Genomic DNA, 17820 nt, shown 5'->3' on the forward strand with positions numbered 1-17820 from the left:
TGAGTGCTTTTTATGTGGTCAGTTTGGCAGGGTTTTTACAGTTGGATGTCTTTCCAAATGCCAACCACTTTACAGTTGGACTGGATGATTGGAGGAGGTGATCTAGTGTCATGATGAAAGGTTAGAGTGTGATGGAGGGACAGAAACAGGTCTTGCTGTAGAGGTGATACATGGTTACCTGACAGAGAGAGAGACTGAGAATGTCCATTTTCCATGCTGGTAAACTGGGGAGCTGCACCAGGTTCCAATCTGATTTGGCCAGGTTCCTACAGCTGGATGCCCTTCTTAACACCAACTACTCTGCGAGTGTAGTGGGTGTTTTTTACATGCCACCAGCACAGGTACCATTGACCTGACACTGGCATCAGTCACAATTAGTCTCACTTGGCTTGACTGGTCTACACAAGCATGGTATATTGCCAAAGGTGTCGGTCACCTGTCGCTGCCTCCATGAGGCTCAATGCTTGAATGGTGCTTTTTATGTACTACTGGCATAGGTGCCAGTCAGATAGCACTGGCATTGGCCACAACTATGATTTCACTTGACTAAACAGGTCTTTACAAGCACAGCATATTGTCCAACGTTTGAAGGGTGCTTTTAACAGGCCAATTACACAACACTGGCATCGGCCACAACTATGAACTCACTTGGCTTGATGGGTCTTCTCAAGCACAGCATATTGCTAAAGGTCTTGGTCGCTTGTCATTGCCTCTGTGAGGCCCAACATTCAAAGATTGTGCTTCACCACCTTGTTCCATGTCTTCTTGGGACTACCTCTTCCACAGGTACCCTCTGCCATTAGAGTGCAACACTTCTTCACACAGCTGTCCTCGTCCAAACGCATCACATGACCATACTAGCACAATCACCTCTCTTACACATCACATCTAATGCTTCTTATGCCCAACTTTTCTTTCAGGATGCTTACACTCTGTCATGCATGCACACTGACATTACACATCCAGCTAGGCATACTAGCTTCATTTCTTGCAAGCCTAGACATGTCCTCAGCAGTCATAGCCTATGTTTTACTGCTATGTAGCATGGCTGTTCACACACAACCTACCTTTCACTCTAAGTGAAAGACCCTTTGTTACCAGCAGAGGTAGTAGCTCTCTAAACTTTGCCCAGCTTATTCGTATTGTAGCAGCTATGCTCTCGGAGCATCTACCGCGCTACTGACTTGGTCACCTAGGTAACGTAAGCTATCAACTACTTCTAATTTTTCCCTCTGGCATGTGATGGAATCTATTTTCTGGACATTTTTAATGTGAAATGCACCTGTGCACTTCCACACACAAAAACTATTTTCTCTGTTAATATTCCTCTGTTATTGCTACTCCTCTTATGTGTCCATAGCTTACACTGGGTACGTCTTATGGAGATTCTACTTACACCTTTTCTACAGATAGAGCAAATTTTGAATAGCAAGTACACATAGATAAAAGCCTTACAATTACCCATGGTTGCAGATGTTCACACATAAAATACAGAACATAAACGTAAAAAAGATGCATTTACGAAGAAAACGGAAAATAACAGAAAGAAAACCAAGTCCAAAGTCTCTATCTTATCTGATATGAATGAAATTCAACAAACACACATATAAGCACGAACACATACGTGCGTGCACACATACGAACGTGCACACATATGAGCATGCACACACTCACATGCTCATAACAAACAATTTCAAAACAACGCTAAATCATACATTCAAAATAAATGGAAGTGGAGAGACAAGTTACTGAAGAGATTGCAAGAGTGCAATGAAATGATTTAAAAAAAACAAAAAAACAAACTAAATACTGTTTATCAATTAATAAATGGCTGAACCAGTGCGTGTGTTTATTACCGGCATAATGCCTCTCCCAAGGTTTAATCATATTTCTTTCAACACACGAATCCACATCAAGAATCTTGCACACCAAATACACATACGAAATATATATGGTAACATATGTAATTTGAAATTACCTTGGCTACATTTTTTTCATTATGGCACTTTGATCAGCTTGCTATGGTTAGTGTAGTGTTTATATCACAGCACACTATAACATGACACATTAATCATGGTTTCTATGGATATTCTCAAATATTACTGCATATACAGAATAAATAAATAAAGTAAAAATGAAATTAATAAAATGTGTTTACTGAAGCCTTTGAGAAAGTGGTACAACTTAACAAAGTGAACTTATTTTCAGAGCAGCTCATTTGCTGTGAAGAATTTACATAGATAATAATTACCATTCGCTATTTGTACAATTTGTAATTCGTTGAGGAATAACTGGTTTCCACATGCCATTGTATTATTGAGCAAGTCTTTTTTCCTCTTCTCTAACTTTACTTGCAATTTTATTATTTACAGGAATATAAATGAAGTGAAGATTGTGACTGGACATTAAAGGTATCAACTAATGTATATCAGAGAAACAACTGAGCTGTTATGGGAATGTGATGTGAACTGACAATGAGTATTCTGTGAAAAGGCATCGTGTTCTGATTGTGGAAGATGTACTCATAATAAAGGCCAAACAAAACATGAGAAGTCTGAAAGTCAAATTTCATATTAGCTCACACACTAATATGATTCAGAATTAGGTTGTATGGTGATAGGCTATACTAAAGACTTATGCTGACATAGAAAAACCATCATAGGAGCAAGTAATGGGTTCAGTCCCACTGTGTGGCGTCTTGGGCGATCACTGCCTTGTGAGTGGAATTGGTAGACAGAAACTGTTTGTATGCCTGTTGTATTTATGTTAAAATACAGTTTTTATTTTAGAGTTTAAGAATCATAACAGAACATTTATTGATGGGATGGCTTTCTGCTGAGAGCAGAGTCAAATTTATAGTGAGGATCTAGTTGATTGGAACTTCAAGATTTTGTCTATAAGCATATATGTGTGCATGAGAGAGAAAGAGAGTCTTTGTTTAGTCAGATTTTGTTCCAGGAGACATTCAGAATGGCTGGTAACTTGATTTGGGTATAGATGCCATCAAGCCTTGCTTTCAGGTGTTTGGGGAGTGTTCAAGCAGTGGGCTTGTAAAATAACAGATTCCACTTTGACATAGAAGCTTCTCTTAAGACCACCAGAAAGCAACAACTTTCAGATGACATAGATCATCAAAAGAACAGCCCATGCTTCATGAAACAAGTTTTATCTTTTTCTGATGATGCCAAGTTGCTTCCAAAATGTATGAAAAAAAATCTAGATTTTATAGAATTTTTTTGTGTTTATTGTGGATTCCTAATTATAGCAGATGTATTCAATCTTCAAAGCATTGATATATAAATCAATATATTCTGCTGCTTTTAAAAGATTATGTGGAAGTTGGGTAGCTTCTGAGATGAAGTCTGCAAAGAGAGTGATATCATCACTATAATCTGAGTGTGTTATTGTTATGGATAGATGATAAAGAGAGGTGAATTTTCTAAGAGCGAAACTGGTTTCTTTAATTTTGTTATTTGAAGTGCAAAGGACTTAGTCCAAGTAGATAGTAAATAGGAATGTTGCCAACAGGATACCTTGCAAGGTAATGCATTTATGTTGAATAAATTCTTGTCTCCATAGGCAATAATACTTAATTATGTTCTTGTAGAGCATCATCACAACTGCTACAACTTGTTGAGACATACAGCATGTAAGAAGAATTTTTTCCATTTTAACTTGGTGGATACAGGTGAAAGGTTTTAAAAAGTCTACAAATAGTAAGACCACCTGTAGATTTTTAATCCCATCTCCCTCAAATAGTTAAGATCTGTCCAAAAGTAGACCAATTTTTCTTGACCCTACTTTGGTTTCTTCATAAGACTTTTCCCGAATCCTGGTTGTATATGGTCCAGAAACAATTTGTTGCAAATTTTTGGTGTTATTGCTATAAGAGTAATTCCTCTATACTTTTTAGTTATTCCTAAATTACCTTTCTTGTAGGATGGGAGAAGATAACTTTCAATCTATTTTTCAATTGAGTTTTAATTGCAAACTGCAGTGGTCTTGATATGTCTTTATTTTGTAATTGATGCCAGTATTGTGTCTAGATAGGCAGCAGTCATAGCAATAAATAAAACAAAATATTTGCTCCAAGCAATCAAGGATCAAGCAAATGTCCCGGTATTTTTCATGCAAAATATATTTCCTCAATTTACTTGTGAAACTTCAGAAAATGATATTTATAGAGAGGTGAGTTCGAACAACAAGGATGGAATCATTAGCACCTTGTAGTTTGGAAACAAACCTTTCTAGAGATGAGGTCTTGATAAACCTCCCAGGATCACTTTACTACAGCAAATGACACAAATATGAGAACATGAACATTCTGTCTTTGGAGGTTATTATTGAAGTTTAACAAGATTCAAAAAAATATATTGACAATAGACTGTAAGATTTTATATCAGTTTTCATTGCTTATCTCCAGCATAAATTAAAAGTTACTTTTGATGTATACCATAAGCATTAAAATATATATATAAGTATTCTTTTTTAATTTATCTAGTTCATTTCAGTTTAATTATAAATTAATATATATTGTATTTATCAGAAGAGTCAGTTACATTCTCAGCAAGCAAAATCCAAATAGAGAATAAGCAAGAATCAGTTTTCATCTAATTTTTCAATAACAGTGAACTGTTAGATGGATGGTTTTGTCTTATAATGAGGTGTCTTGTCAACTGATCACTGGTGGACACAGATATGTAGGAAATTATCAGGATAGCTTAAATGTTCACACAGCCATAAAATTGGAGTCTCCCATGGTACTTCAATGCCTTGAATAAACACCTGTGGCTTCAGTTTGGCTGAAAAATAAAAAGGATATACCCATTTATCATAAAATATATAACAAACCAAGACACTATATATTTTGAAATAGTGATCATAGGTACCAGAGATGGTACCTATACAAAGTTTTAGTTTATTGAAATCAAGATGTGCAGAATATCTACCCTCACTGATAAAACAAATAATGACAAAAATTATAAATATTCATTACATTTTAATAATGATTTTGAAAATTATATTTTATGGATTTTAATCAGAGCAATGAGATTTGATATAGTTGGCTAAACAAGCTTAATCAACAAAACATTTGTTGAATTAGATCTATCAAATATTCAAAATTGAATAAACATAATTGGCTTTACAATTAGCAAATGGTTTTAGCTCTCTTATGTCTTAGCTGCCTTATGCAACGAGGACTAACTTTTTCTATTTTACATATAAAGTACACTTCAAATAACATATACAAATATTAAGTATGCTTACATAAACAAAGCAGAAAACAACCTACTGAATGTAAAACAAATACATGTGAAATAGTTTTAAAGCTTCTGAAAATTAGAAGTTTCTAGTTTTCATGAAAGGATAGAAGATTAAGTAGTATTTTACATTGGCAGAAGAGAACAAATAAATTGTTTCAAGATAAGGATACACAGGCATAAAAAAGGGGGTAACTTGCAATAATGGTTCTCAAAAATGAACTGATTTAACTTTACCTGACTCCTATCTAACTTCATGAATGGAATAAGGGTCAGTTAACCCTTTTGCAGGAAAAAATGACATTGTGGTCATCTACAGTATACAGTAATATTTCGATGGTTTTTGCCATAGTACAATGTAAGGTATTCATCTATATGGGTTAATCTTTGAATATTGAATGTTAATTTGTTGTAGCTTCACTGCATGCATTCCTATGGAATTCCTACGATTTGCATGCCACTAAGATATATTTGGAATGGCATATTTATAGATTTAAATGCTCAAAAGCAACATGTTGGCACTTAGTGGTTCACAGCATTCTGTTTGTGTAATGCAACCTTCAACCAATATAGACAAAATGTTTGATATTTTGGAGGTGTCTGATAACAATAACAATCTGAATAGTGGAAATGATCTTGATTTGTCCTATTTTTTATGATTTAGACGAGTATGAAGCATCTGCAAGTGATGTAGAGAGTATGTAAGTGTATAGTAATGCTGAGTGAGATAGTGGAAATAAGTTACATAGTGATGGTGACAGTGATACTTCTGACAATGTTGATGTCTCTACAGATAATTGGATATGCATAAGCAACTTGAAAAATGATAAATCCCTATTATAAATTAATTTGTAGGACAAGGTGAATCTGCATGGACACCAGCTGAAGCTTGGCTCTGGTTGATTAATTTGATTGGGCTTTTTTTTTTTGCTACTGTTGGTGGTGGGCCTTCACTTTGGGATTATCTTGTGACAGAAACCATTAAATTCACTCACTCCATAAGGATTTAAAATATTATCTGCTTGCAAAAAGGTTAATAATCAATGCATTTTAAATTTATTGTCATAATTGAAGGTTACAAATTACTATTATTAAGTAAGGCAGCAAGCTGGTAGAATTCTTAGAGTGTCAGAATAAATGTTTTGGGAAATTTGTTCTGACTTATTTTCTTCTGAGTTCAAATCCCACCAAAATTGACTTTGCATTTCATCCTTTCAAGATTGATAAACTAAAGTACTAGTCAAGTACTGGAGGCAATGGTATTGACTAATCCCCTCCAAATTGCTGGCCTAGTGCCAAAGCTTGAAATTATTATTATTACTATTATTATAAAGGGTTGCGTTTTTGTTGAAAATTGAAGACTTCAATAATTAATTTCTTGTATTGGTACAAGGTCACAAGTTTAAAAGAGTTGCTTGGACTGATCCCATAAAATTAATTTGTGTTTGTTTTATTGATTTCAGAGGAATGAGAGGCAAAGTCAATTCTAGTATGACTTGAACACAATGTAGAACCACTAAACTAAATACTACGTTTATTACTTCTGCCATTCCATTACATTCAATGTCACAATAAATATTTACATTATTCCGGTCTTGGAAGTTACTTGGTGACCTCATTAGAGCTAGTGGCACAAAAAGGCACCCAATACACACTACAAAGTGATTGACATTAGGAAGGACGACATCCAGCCATAGAAGCTATGCCAAAGCTAACAATGAAGCTCAATGTAGCCCTGTAGTTCACCAGATCTTGTCAAACTACAAAACTCATACCAGCAAGTAAAACCGATGTTAAATGATGATGATGATGATGATGAATATTTATCATACTGGAAAGATTTAAATCATTTTTAACAAAGTCTAAGTCTAAAACTTCATTACAATTTAAAAAGGGAAGACCAACCATGTTCACGAAATTATGTAAAGGAAAAGCAATACATGTTATGTGTGCATGTGTATTTATAAATAACTAAATATAAAATTTACTTTCATCTCCATTGAAGTCAGGTAAAGCCTGTTGCATCAAATCAGACAGCAAATGTACAGTGCCATTTTCATCAATAGGTTTGAATAACTGCTGGGAAAATGAACCATCTGACTGTAATATAAAACAACACAACAAAGCTATGACATTAATTGTAAAACTTTTTTCTAACCATAAGCAAATTTTCAACACAAAACTGCTCCAAAGCAAAATATGTTTTTATTTAAAGCTAAAATCTACTGCACTATATATACAAATTCTTTCACATTTATGTAATGATGTAACTAGTAGTGTGTGCAAAAGGCAAGATGGAAAGGATCCTCAGCCAAACTCTTCACAGGCAAGAGCCAGCAACACAGATTCTTCTGGGTGAATAACAGGGAGGATTAGGAGTACTGGTGGTTGAAAAATGGATAAAGTAATTGTCGCAGACCAGCTGTGTGATAAGATAATTAAGATGAGTCTAGTTATAGGCAATTTAGTAGCATCATTTATCTCTGCATACACCCCATAGGCATTATATTCTCACTAGAAAACAAGACGAGACAGTTATTGTAAATACCAAAACCTTCCCTTGCACAAAATGCACCCTGCCACATAGATTAGTGCTTTGTGACTTCAGAGTTAGAACTGGACAGGTACAGACTTTAGAGACAATAATAAGAAAGAAGATATAAAAACTAAAAGATCCCACAGCTGGGAATAGGTTTAGAGAAATTCTAACTGATGCATATGACTGGAGAGAAAAAGATTTAGATACACGCAGCATAGATAACAACTGGAAATTTCTATGAAATAACTTACTTAAGGCTATAGATCAGCTATGTGACTGGAGCAAAGTTCCAGCAAAGCTGAAATAACATAGTAGTGGAATTTTATAGAAAAGTAAAGGCTAAAGAGACAAGCTTGTATAACCTGGAAGACAAGTAGTAGCAGGGAACAGTACCAAATGGTTAGAAGCACAGTTATGTGACAGGTTAACTTGGTTAAGAGTGAGGCATAAAGGAAATTTGTGCATGTCTGGCAACCTGAGGATCAGAGGCATGAGGTGCTCAAGATTGCAAGACAGATTATGAAAGAGAACCAGTTGTCATTGGTGAGAAGTGTATTTGGAATGATGAAAGCATATGTCCATAGCTTTCTACCAGGCAGTTGTAAACATATTTGGAAATAGTTGTTTACTCATTTAGTTATTCAGGAAGAGCTTAGAGAACTATACTGTAAATATACCACACCCTTCACACACTATACTTCATAAACATACTTTATTTCCAGTTATTATTACAACTTCTGTAATAATATCTCAATTCTATTCAAAAATAAATATATAAATATATTTTTATCTACTTCCCACCATCTCTCTACTAATATATAGAAAATGTCATAATAAATACTTTTAAAACAATTTTACAACACTAACTGTTTATAATTTGTTCTCCAATCCTAACCCTTAACTCAGTAAAGCACATACAGTTAGAATATTTGACTGCATATTTTATACTTACAAAATAAACTGACTAAAATCAAAAAGTTGACATTTTATACATTATATATAATGTTGGGTAGTTTTAAAGAAATCTTTGAAATGTCTAACAGTTTATGTTGCAATTATTTTCTGTTAAGATATTTAGATACTGTGGTAGTTGTGATATATTTCATTGGGATACTGGGAACATGTCCAGCTTACTTAACACTTTTCAGAGTATTGAGCACAATTAAAGCAAGAAGGCAAATGTGATAATTGACATACCAAATATATCTTGTACGGAATGTATTTGAATTTCTCTTCACCAGATTCCATGAGTTTTCGATTTACAGACCAGAACTGGTCAAATTTGTCTGAAGCAGAAATATTTTTAACAATGAAAGTAGTACTGATAATGATGATGATACAGGCTTACACACACACACACCCATGGGAGACAGGGACAGATACACAAGTAGAGGCACAAATATACAAGCAGAAACATGGATGTACAAATGAAGGCAGAAAGAGACAGAGACACAAATAAACAAATTAAACAATACAAACCATTTAAGAGACCCAGCCACAACTGTTTATGGTCTTTCTTCTGCATGCCATTAATAACTTGACTACGATGTTTTAAAGCATCGGCTTCCTTTACCATAGACATGAAGTGGGCTTCTACTGCGTCTTTGTTAGGACAATGTAGCAGCTCATCTTTTGGAAAGTTCTGAAAATGATGGATTCAGAAAAATATTAAAATCATTTATGGGTTTTGGTTATTTTAAGTTTCAATTTAAATAGGTCAGACAGTAGCTCAGTGTTAAAAAGTCTCAGAGCTGCAGTCCTTAGTTTCTAAGTACAAGTCCAATCTATGTTTAGCTTCACTGATTACTGAAACTGTTAGAAATGTCTGTCTGTCTGTATAACAATCTTCAATTACAGCATTAAAAGATTTGCATGCAGGCTGGTAAGGGAACTTCAGTGTAATAATTTGACCAGTACCAGTCCATTGTAACAATCTCAACCATACTATCATAAAAGTGGGAAGCATGTCATACTCTAAAGATATTAGTCCTGAACTGACATACTGGTCATCTTATATCCGCATGTCTGAAACCTCTGCACCTACTTACAGAGCAAATGAACAATAGAAATTATAATAATGTATTCAGTAGGACAGATTACCTGAAAGTGGACAGTAAGTTTCCAGGGTAGATTTTCCTCAGAACCATAAAGGTCAAAGAGAACTCCTACAGGGTAATGCCTGTGAAGATGAAACAAATAAGATGAATTCACATGTTTATATAATTCCTTCAGAACATGAAATAATGAAATATTAAAATATATAAAAAGCAGAACACAGCTTTTTCAGGTCCAATGAAACCAAAAAGTGAGAAACTAAGGGAACCTTTGGTCTGAATTACTGTAGTGGGTGGAGTTTCAGATGGGTGTTCTCATGAAGAAGAAAGTAAGGGTAAAGTATTCAGAAAGAAATTTAAAAAGTGAAACAAAGTGGGGTTGATGGGAAAAGGATATTTCATTTTCATGATTTCTGGCTTTCTACAGAATAAAATGTGATCTGTGTTTTCATTCCCTAGTTTAGAGGGACATTTATAAATTAGTTGTTGTTTAGCTCCGACCAGCCCTGATTAAATACTCCAGCTGGAATTAGATTCTCTTATAGTTTGCCAGACTATCTAAGACTAAATGTGCCCTATTTTTTTCAAGCAGTAGGGTTTGATTTAAAGGAGATTTGGCTGCTATTTCTAGCAGCTCCTTATTGCCTCATTTTATTCCACTCCTCAAAGTGAGGAGTGGAATGAAATCCATAATCTCTTTTAGAATTACTGCAATGAAACATGGGAAAGTTGGGGAGGTCAATGTGACTAACTTTCAGTTTGTTGTAGGGTGAGATTTTCAAGCAGGTATAATTCAAGGGAAGAAGGATCGGAATGATAATGAAAGAATATTTAATTTTCATGATTTCCTTTGTCTTTACATGGTTTTCCATGGAGGAAAAAGATATAAAAAAGAAAACCATTAAGAAAAATGAAATTAAAAGATTATTTAATTTTTTTTAAATGGTTTTCTGCAGCTGAAAAAGAGATCCAGAGTTCTCATTCCAGCTCCAAACCAGACCTGGTCAATTATACAAGCTGGAACCATCCCATTTAATGTACTTTTATTTTTGAGTGAAATTTGGCTACTATTTCTAGTAGCTCTCTTTTTGGCTCATAGAAATATTTGCTTATAGTTATGTATCACTATATTCAAATATATTTATTTTTTGCAGAGCGGGGGAAAAAAGGGTCTTAAATTGCCAGCTCATGTTCCAGAGAAGCATTATTGGATTAGTGTAGGAAGTAGGTGAGCTTATTCAGCTCACCTACTTCCTCCTTATATTTTTTCCTTTGTTCTTAATCAAAAGAACTCATTCATGGTCATATAAAATAATAATAATGGTAGAGATAAGGTAATTGATTTATCTTTTGAGTTCGCAACCCTGTTTACATTACTTGCATTTGACTTTGCACTGACCTCAAATTTTTCTACTTCCCTACACGCAAAATGTTAAGATTTCTTACTTCAGTGGTTAATTCCAGAAGCTGAAAGAAATTGTTGACAAATACCATTCCATTAACATATTACCACAGGAATAATATCTTACCATTTTAATGGTTGACCTTCAAATTCTAACCAGAATTCACCTTGTATCTCAGCATCAAGGAACTTTTGGAAGTATTTTTGTACTTTGTCTGTCACCAAAGGAAAATAACTTAATCGAGGTACAAGTAACTGGAAAAGAAATAAAATACAACTAATTCTTTTATAAAGTAGAGAGGATTAACAATAGATTTCTTTAATATGTCTATCCAGCAGTTAATCTGTAGCTGGATTGCATTCTCTGCAGGTTGTAGGGCTATCTACACCAAGAATAGCTGGTAATCTGTTGATTGGATGGGGCATGCTTGTGTTTGAGCTATAAGCCTATGTCAGCAACAACTAGGCAAAATTTTAGCTCAGAATGTACAGAGCCAAAACAGATACTGCAAAGTAGCTTGACTAATGGCCTAACAACTCTATCAAGCCACTGGCATTTTATTTATCAACTCCAAAAAGATGAAAGGCAAAGTTAATCTTTAAGAGGTTTTATTAAATATTAAGGTGAGCAGAGTAGAGAATATCTTTTAGCAGACAAGAACATTGAAACTTATTTTACCCCTCATCTAATGTCAATGAATTTATACAATGAGGATTGATACCAGTATTTGTGAATAATAAAACAGAACGGAACAAAACAGTAATATTCTAAACAAATGATCTTCAGAAACAAAAGAAAATAAAAAACTTGAAAATTGAGGAACAGAACTATATTCTTTTATGCCTGAATTTTTTCTAAGGTATAACAAATCATATGGAAGATAAAAATAGAGCTAATATTATGCATAAATGAATAGAAAATTGTCAGAGAAGAATAATGGCAATTCCAAATGAACATACATAATAAAAAAATGGATCGGGTTGCTCGTTGACAATCTCATCGGGAGACAAACTAAAAGACACTGGGATTCGTCCTTCCCAGACTTCACGAAGAATCTCTCGGTCTTCAGCCATGTTATTCACCCAGCATATTCTTGTCACCTAACGAAATAGAAGGAAGAATAGGATTATCACTTGTGTATCGTCCTGCTCACTTCCATCTCCGATGGTAGCATACAATCCATTATTCTCTCGAGTATTTGTGTACATTTACGTACACTTACACAATGTACATATATTTTTTTTTGTTGTTTTTTTGAGAGGTTAGGAAAATTTTATTATCAGGATTAAAGTTATCAAATAAAGAAGAATTCTTAAAAACTTTAATGATTAACTAAAGGTCCACCACCATAAAAAAAAAGTTTCAGATTTATCTTCCGTGAACATAGTTCTGTAAACATTTCCAAATTTACCTAATTTAACTATTTTAAGTTCATAAATCTATAAAGATGTTTGTCTTATACAAAAGTCTATGACAGAACTTTTTTCAACACAGAAGCTTGACTATCCAGTATATTTAAAACTATAATGGCTAAAAAGTTTAAACATTTTATAGGCACTGCAATGTTAGAAAGAAGGAAGAAAAGTGATATTGTCATTTACAGTAATCTCTCACCATATCACAGTTTATCATTTAAGCTTACGTCAATTCCTCTGCGGTGTTGTTTTGCATTTATAATAAAATAAATATATACAACTTATAAAAATTTTAAAAAATATATACTGCTTCTATTTTGTGGATTTTCACCTATTGTAGGGGGTTTTGGAAGGTAACACCTGCAATAGTTGATGGATTACTGCATATGTCACTCATACTCTGCAAACTGATAAAAAATTATCACTTACATTATCAATTTCTTAATCAAATATAATTATTACTATTCAATAATATGTAATAAAATACCTTGTTTTTTATTCAAAGTTTGATCTAATATGGCTGTGAGATGTTCTAAAAGACAGACTGAGTGTCTCTGATTGCTGATGTAACATAGACGATAGCTTTACTAAAAATATTTGATCAAAATATATGATGAGTAATCCACACCACCTTTCTCATATTTACTTTCCTGTAACTTGAGGGTGTGCCTTGATACATCTCTTTTCCAGCTGAGGTAACCATGTATCTCACCTACAGCAAGAAATCTGTTCCTGTCCCTCTATCATACTTTAATCTCTCATTATCTGACATAAAACCATCTCCCTCAATACTATGCATATCTCAGTTGAGGATCCTGTCTTGCGAGTTACTTCATGATTTCACTGGTGCTAGTGCCATGTAAAAAAAAAAAAGAGTATGCTCTATAAAGTGGTTGGTGTTAGGAAGAGCGTCCAGCTGTAGAAATAATGTCAAAGTAGACATTGGAGCTTGGCACAGTCCTCTGGCTCTCCAGCTCCTGTCAAACCATCCAACCCATGCCAACATGGAAATATTGATGTTACATTATGATAGTGTTTATTGTGAATATGTTAACGTTTGAACACTAAACTTTAATGCCAATTCTTCATATTAAAGAATCTTGTTACTCCAGCTGGCAAACTAACTTTCTGTGTTCACTTTGAAGAGGTGGGGCAGAACCTATGCCTTTCCAGGCCCACTGAAACTATAATGGTGGTTGACCTCAACCACCATTATAGTTTCAGTGGGCCTGGAAAGGTTAACTGGAGGTGGAGGAGAAGTTAGGTGAAGTTAATACAGCTAATATTGAGTTTGACTGAACCATATGGAGGAAGAATATTTCAATGGAATGCAGCATCATAGGGCAAGAACAGAAAAAAATTAGTGCCATAGCTTGAGATAAGGTACACTAGACAAAACCCTGGGAAAAGTGTATCAGTTTAAGTCGAGGTTTATACAGTTGGAAAACTCAAAGGATCAGTACTATTGTAGTAGCAGTAGTAGAAACAAGAAACTTACAATTTAAGTGTATAGTTGAGTGGAAATTTCCTATTTGATGGACAGCTTTTTTTTTCACAGATTCAGATCAGAACCTTTATTCCTAAGATCTGTCCCATGGGTCAGTTTGAAATAATCCTGTCAAAACAGTTAATTAGCTGCAACATCTGTAAAAGTTCAAGGGTCAAAATTGGAAAATATCAGTTACACAATAGAACAACACATCACAAGTGTTTTAAGGCCATTTCCCTGCTAAAGTAGAGGTTAGCTTTGAGAGCCCAATAACCCTCTCCTCCATTTTGCTTTATCCTTTACATATCTCACCATGAAATCCCTTGCCCTCCTCCTACTTTTTTCTGCATCCATTTCCACCACTCTTCTCACCCAATTGCATGACTCAGCCATCTCATCCCATTTCTGCATACATAAATCACTGGCTCAATTCACATTATCCTTTGCAGTTCATTGACTTCTGCTTTCTTGATGACACTCTGCACATCTACCAAACCATTCTCATTTCTGTTCTTTCCAGCTTTCTCTCCTCTCTGCTTCTATGACCATTACTTACGTCTCACTTCTATAAATCATATCACTTCTCACACATGTGGCACATAACTTTCTCTTCAGTTACAGTAAAAATCCTATTTTCATTAGTATGCTACTCAGAACTTGGAACTTCTTCCACGTGAATCTTACTCTAGCAATTTCCAGAATCAAACATTTTCTTCATCTGTAGCTCTTTGCATACATGGTGGTATTAAAAAAAGTACCCAAACTAGTTCTGTAATGTGCCAACAGACGACAGCACATGGTTCTGTGTACAGGGAGAGCTAGTAATGACCTTCATGAGGTAGTGTGCCAAGTGACATTGCTGTGTTTACTTTTGCAAGTTGTGAAATTTGTGTTTTTGTGATCACATGTATGCTGTAGTCTGTGATTTTTGTCATGGACAGGAAGTTGGAACAAAGAGCCAACGTGAAATTTTGTGTTAAACTTGGGAAGTTTGCTAGAGACATTGAGCAAGCTTCAGCCAGCTTACGGTAGTGAGACAATGAGTCATATGCAATGTTTCGAGTGACTTCAAAAGTGAAAGAACATCCCTGAAAGACAAGCGACCTGGAAGACCTAACATGAGTGTCACCCTTGGAAATGTGAAGAAAATTCATCAACTTGTGCATGAGGATCGTCAGAGGACAATCAATGACATTGCTGATGTTGTTACTGTCATAGGGGTCCATGCAGGCAATCTTAACGTCTGAATTCTTCATGATGACAATGCCCCTTGTCACCAAGCTCTCCTCATTTGTGAGTTTCTCACCAAAAACAAGGTGGTATCGCTTCTGCACCCAACCTATATGCCAGATTTAGTACATGTGGACTTCCATCTCTTCCTCAAGATGAAAAGGCAGCTCAAAGGTCACTCTTTTAACACCATTGTCGAGATCAAGAGTGAATCACAGGTCCTCAACTCACAGGAAATGACTTCCAGGCTGGATTCCAAAAATGGCAGGAATGTTGGGACTGCTGTATTGCTGTACAATGTGACTATTTTGAAGGAAATGATGTTAAAACTTGTTATTTTTTTTTCTTATTAAACATAACTAGTCCTGGAACTCTTTGATACCACCTCACAATCAAGTGTAGGAGCCACTTTAGTTTATAATTCTCTCATATCACTGCATTTTTGATGAACCCATCTGGTGCATATTATATATTTAATGAAATTCATTCCATCTTCTTTTCCAGCACACATCCACTTCCCAATCTTTCCATCTCACCACATGCCATCACCTCTATCTTTCTAATATTCACCTTCATAACCTTTTCATTCCACTCATTCCTCTTCTCCTTCAATCCATTCACACACACTGTTGTTAATACCATACCATCTGCATACAGCAAACTATCAAAATAAACTGTCGTTTACACTTCAAACCAGCTTCTCACAAGTACAAATAGTGGAGGGCTTAATAATAACCCTGATGCACTCCAACCTTCACTATGCATCACTTTTCCCATTCTTCATCCTTACAACAGTCCCCACTCTCGCACACTGATATCACTATTCTAACCAACCTTACACCTAAATGTCTCAACGTTCATGTCACAATGAGTTGTATGATATACAGCAGAGAAATACCAGTTCTACATAAGCATGCACAGTATATAAGTGTCAGTTTAATAAATATGTGAAATATTTGAAATTGGTTATCAGAAATAAGTTATATACATTTATTGATACTATACGAACCAATGAAGACGCTTTTAAGTGGTAACTCGATCTGCTAAAAATAGCAGCTAAATCTTCCTCAAACCGGAGCTTTATCTTAAAACACGGAAAGTCACATATTTGATAAAGAAGTCCGAGACAAACTATGACCGAATGAATATGCTTAATTACAAGGCACTGTTTAGATTTTTCAATTTTCGCTTCTGACAGCTAATACCATGACAGTGCCAATTACAGTTCACTTGTGCCTAAACAACAACTGGTACTATGTTGTCAACTCTGGTGGAATAAAAATTGAAGTCAACTACACCGAGATTTGAACTCAAAATGCGAAACATAAAACCAAGCAGCACGAGGCAACAATTAAATAGGACACGGCGGCTGAACCGTGAGGAAAAAAGAAACTTTAGTTAAACAGTTTATCCAAAATCAACATCAGGTCTGTAGCAGGACATGAATTGATAACTGAGAGCCATGAATCTACTCAAACAAATCATTTAGGCAAACAAAAACAACGTAACACCATCCTTCGGTAGATCAGATAAAACTGGAACCAGTTAAAAATAGTCATGGATAACATTGGTGTGCGTTGACAGTAACACTTTATACACTAGAATAGATACATAAAGTAAGATGTGTATATGTTCACAACTTATAAACACAAAAGTGTATTTAGATAAAGGTTTTGACTAAAGCGAAGTACTGGAAGTGATATGGTTAAATCAACCAGTAGGATGCTCTAACGTTGTGGAGGTGGAGCAGTTAAATTAAGTCTTCGTAAACTAGGGGATGGAAAAAACTGGGCGAAATATTTGAGTTATATAGGAAGAAGAGATGAAACAAACTATTATAAAGGAGAGATTTCTGTAGTTTTAAGAAGAAAAGAAAAAGGATTAGTCAAAATGTTTATTCAGAGTACTTGGCCTCAGTAATTTAGCTTTATATGTTCACAATTGTACAATCAAAGATAAAAATAAATAAAGATTGTTATTGCTCGGACATAAAAGAATTGCTCGCTGAATTGTAAATTAAACATTTTATTTTAATAAATAATTCAATTAAATTGTTTAGTAAATAGTTCCTATAAAAAGACAAAGACGTCCGAACACACAAGAGAATAAAGCAATTAACTGCTGCAGAAATAGAGAGAAGAGTAAAAAGTAATATGTCACTCACTTGACATGGGTCAAAACATTTGTGGTAGTTGCGGTAATCATAAGAGTCATCTCCCTTATCGGTGTTCGCTGACAGAGAATCTCTCATTTACTTTGACTAGTTTTAATAGTATCAGTTATCTTTCTTTAATGTCACAATATATTCTCACCTTTAATAAATATTTCGTTAATTTTTTTTTATTATCAGAGGCAAATTTATTACCAACATATTTTTACAAGAAGAAAAGAAATAAAAATTATTAAAAGTATAAAAGATCAAATTATCA

The 17820-nt window shown here is 34.6% G+C and overlaps 1 protein-coding gene across 1 annotated transcript; it reads right to left on the reverse strand.

Moving 5' to 3' along the window:
• Positions 1–2135: 2135 nt before the first annotated feature.
• On the reverse strand, positions 2136–17690 carry LOC106876337 (autophagy protein 5). Its single transcript, XM_014924839.3, has 9 exons — positions 17556–17690; positions 14171–14316; positions 12217–12357; positions 11384–11511; positions 9901–9979; positions 9280–9442; positions 8998–9086; positions 7250–7361; positions 2136–4802 (listed from the first exon to the last, which is right to left on the reverse strand). Exons 3-9 carry the CDS (start codon positions 12328–12330, stop codon positions 4681–4683), a joined length of 807 nt encoding a protein of 268 aa, XP_014780325.1. The 5' UTR covers positions 12331–12357; positions 14171–14316; positions 17556–17690; the 3' UTR covers positions 2136–4680.
• Between the last annotated feature and the right edge of the window lie 130 nt (positions 17691–17820).

Source organism: Octopus bimaculoides, chromosome 3, assembly GCF_046866305.1.
Source record: "Octopus bimaculoides isolate indiv1 chromosome 3, ASM4686630v1, whole genome shotgun sequence".
Classification (NCBI taxonomy): domain Eukaryota; kingdom Metazoa; phylum Mollusca; class Cephalopoda; order Octopoda; family Octopodidae; genus Octopus; species Octopus bimaculoides.

Bases quoted from the DNA above. Each gene is read 5' to 3' on its own strand.
- LOC106876337 (XM_014924839.3), bottom strand. From the start codon at position 12,330: ATGGCTGAAGACCGAGAGATTCTTCGTGAAGTCTGGGAAGGACGAATC. The intron at 9,980-11,383 runs GTAAGATATTAT...TCATCTTCACAG, and splicing joins GAAGGTCAACCATTAAAATG to GCATTACCCTGTAGGAGTTC. The intron at 7,362-8,997 runs GTATGTCAATTA...TTTATATTACAG, and splicing joins TTCCGTACAAGATATATTTG to TCAGATGGTTCATTTTCCCA.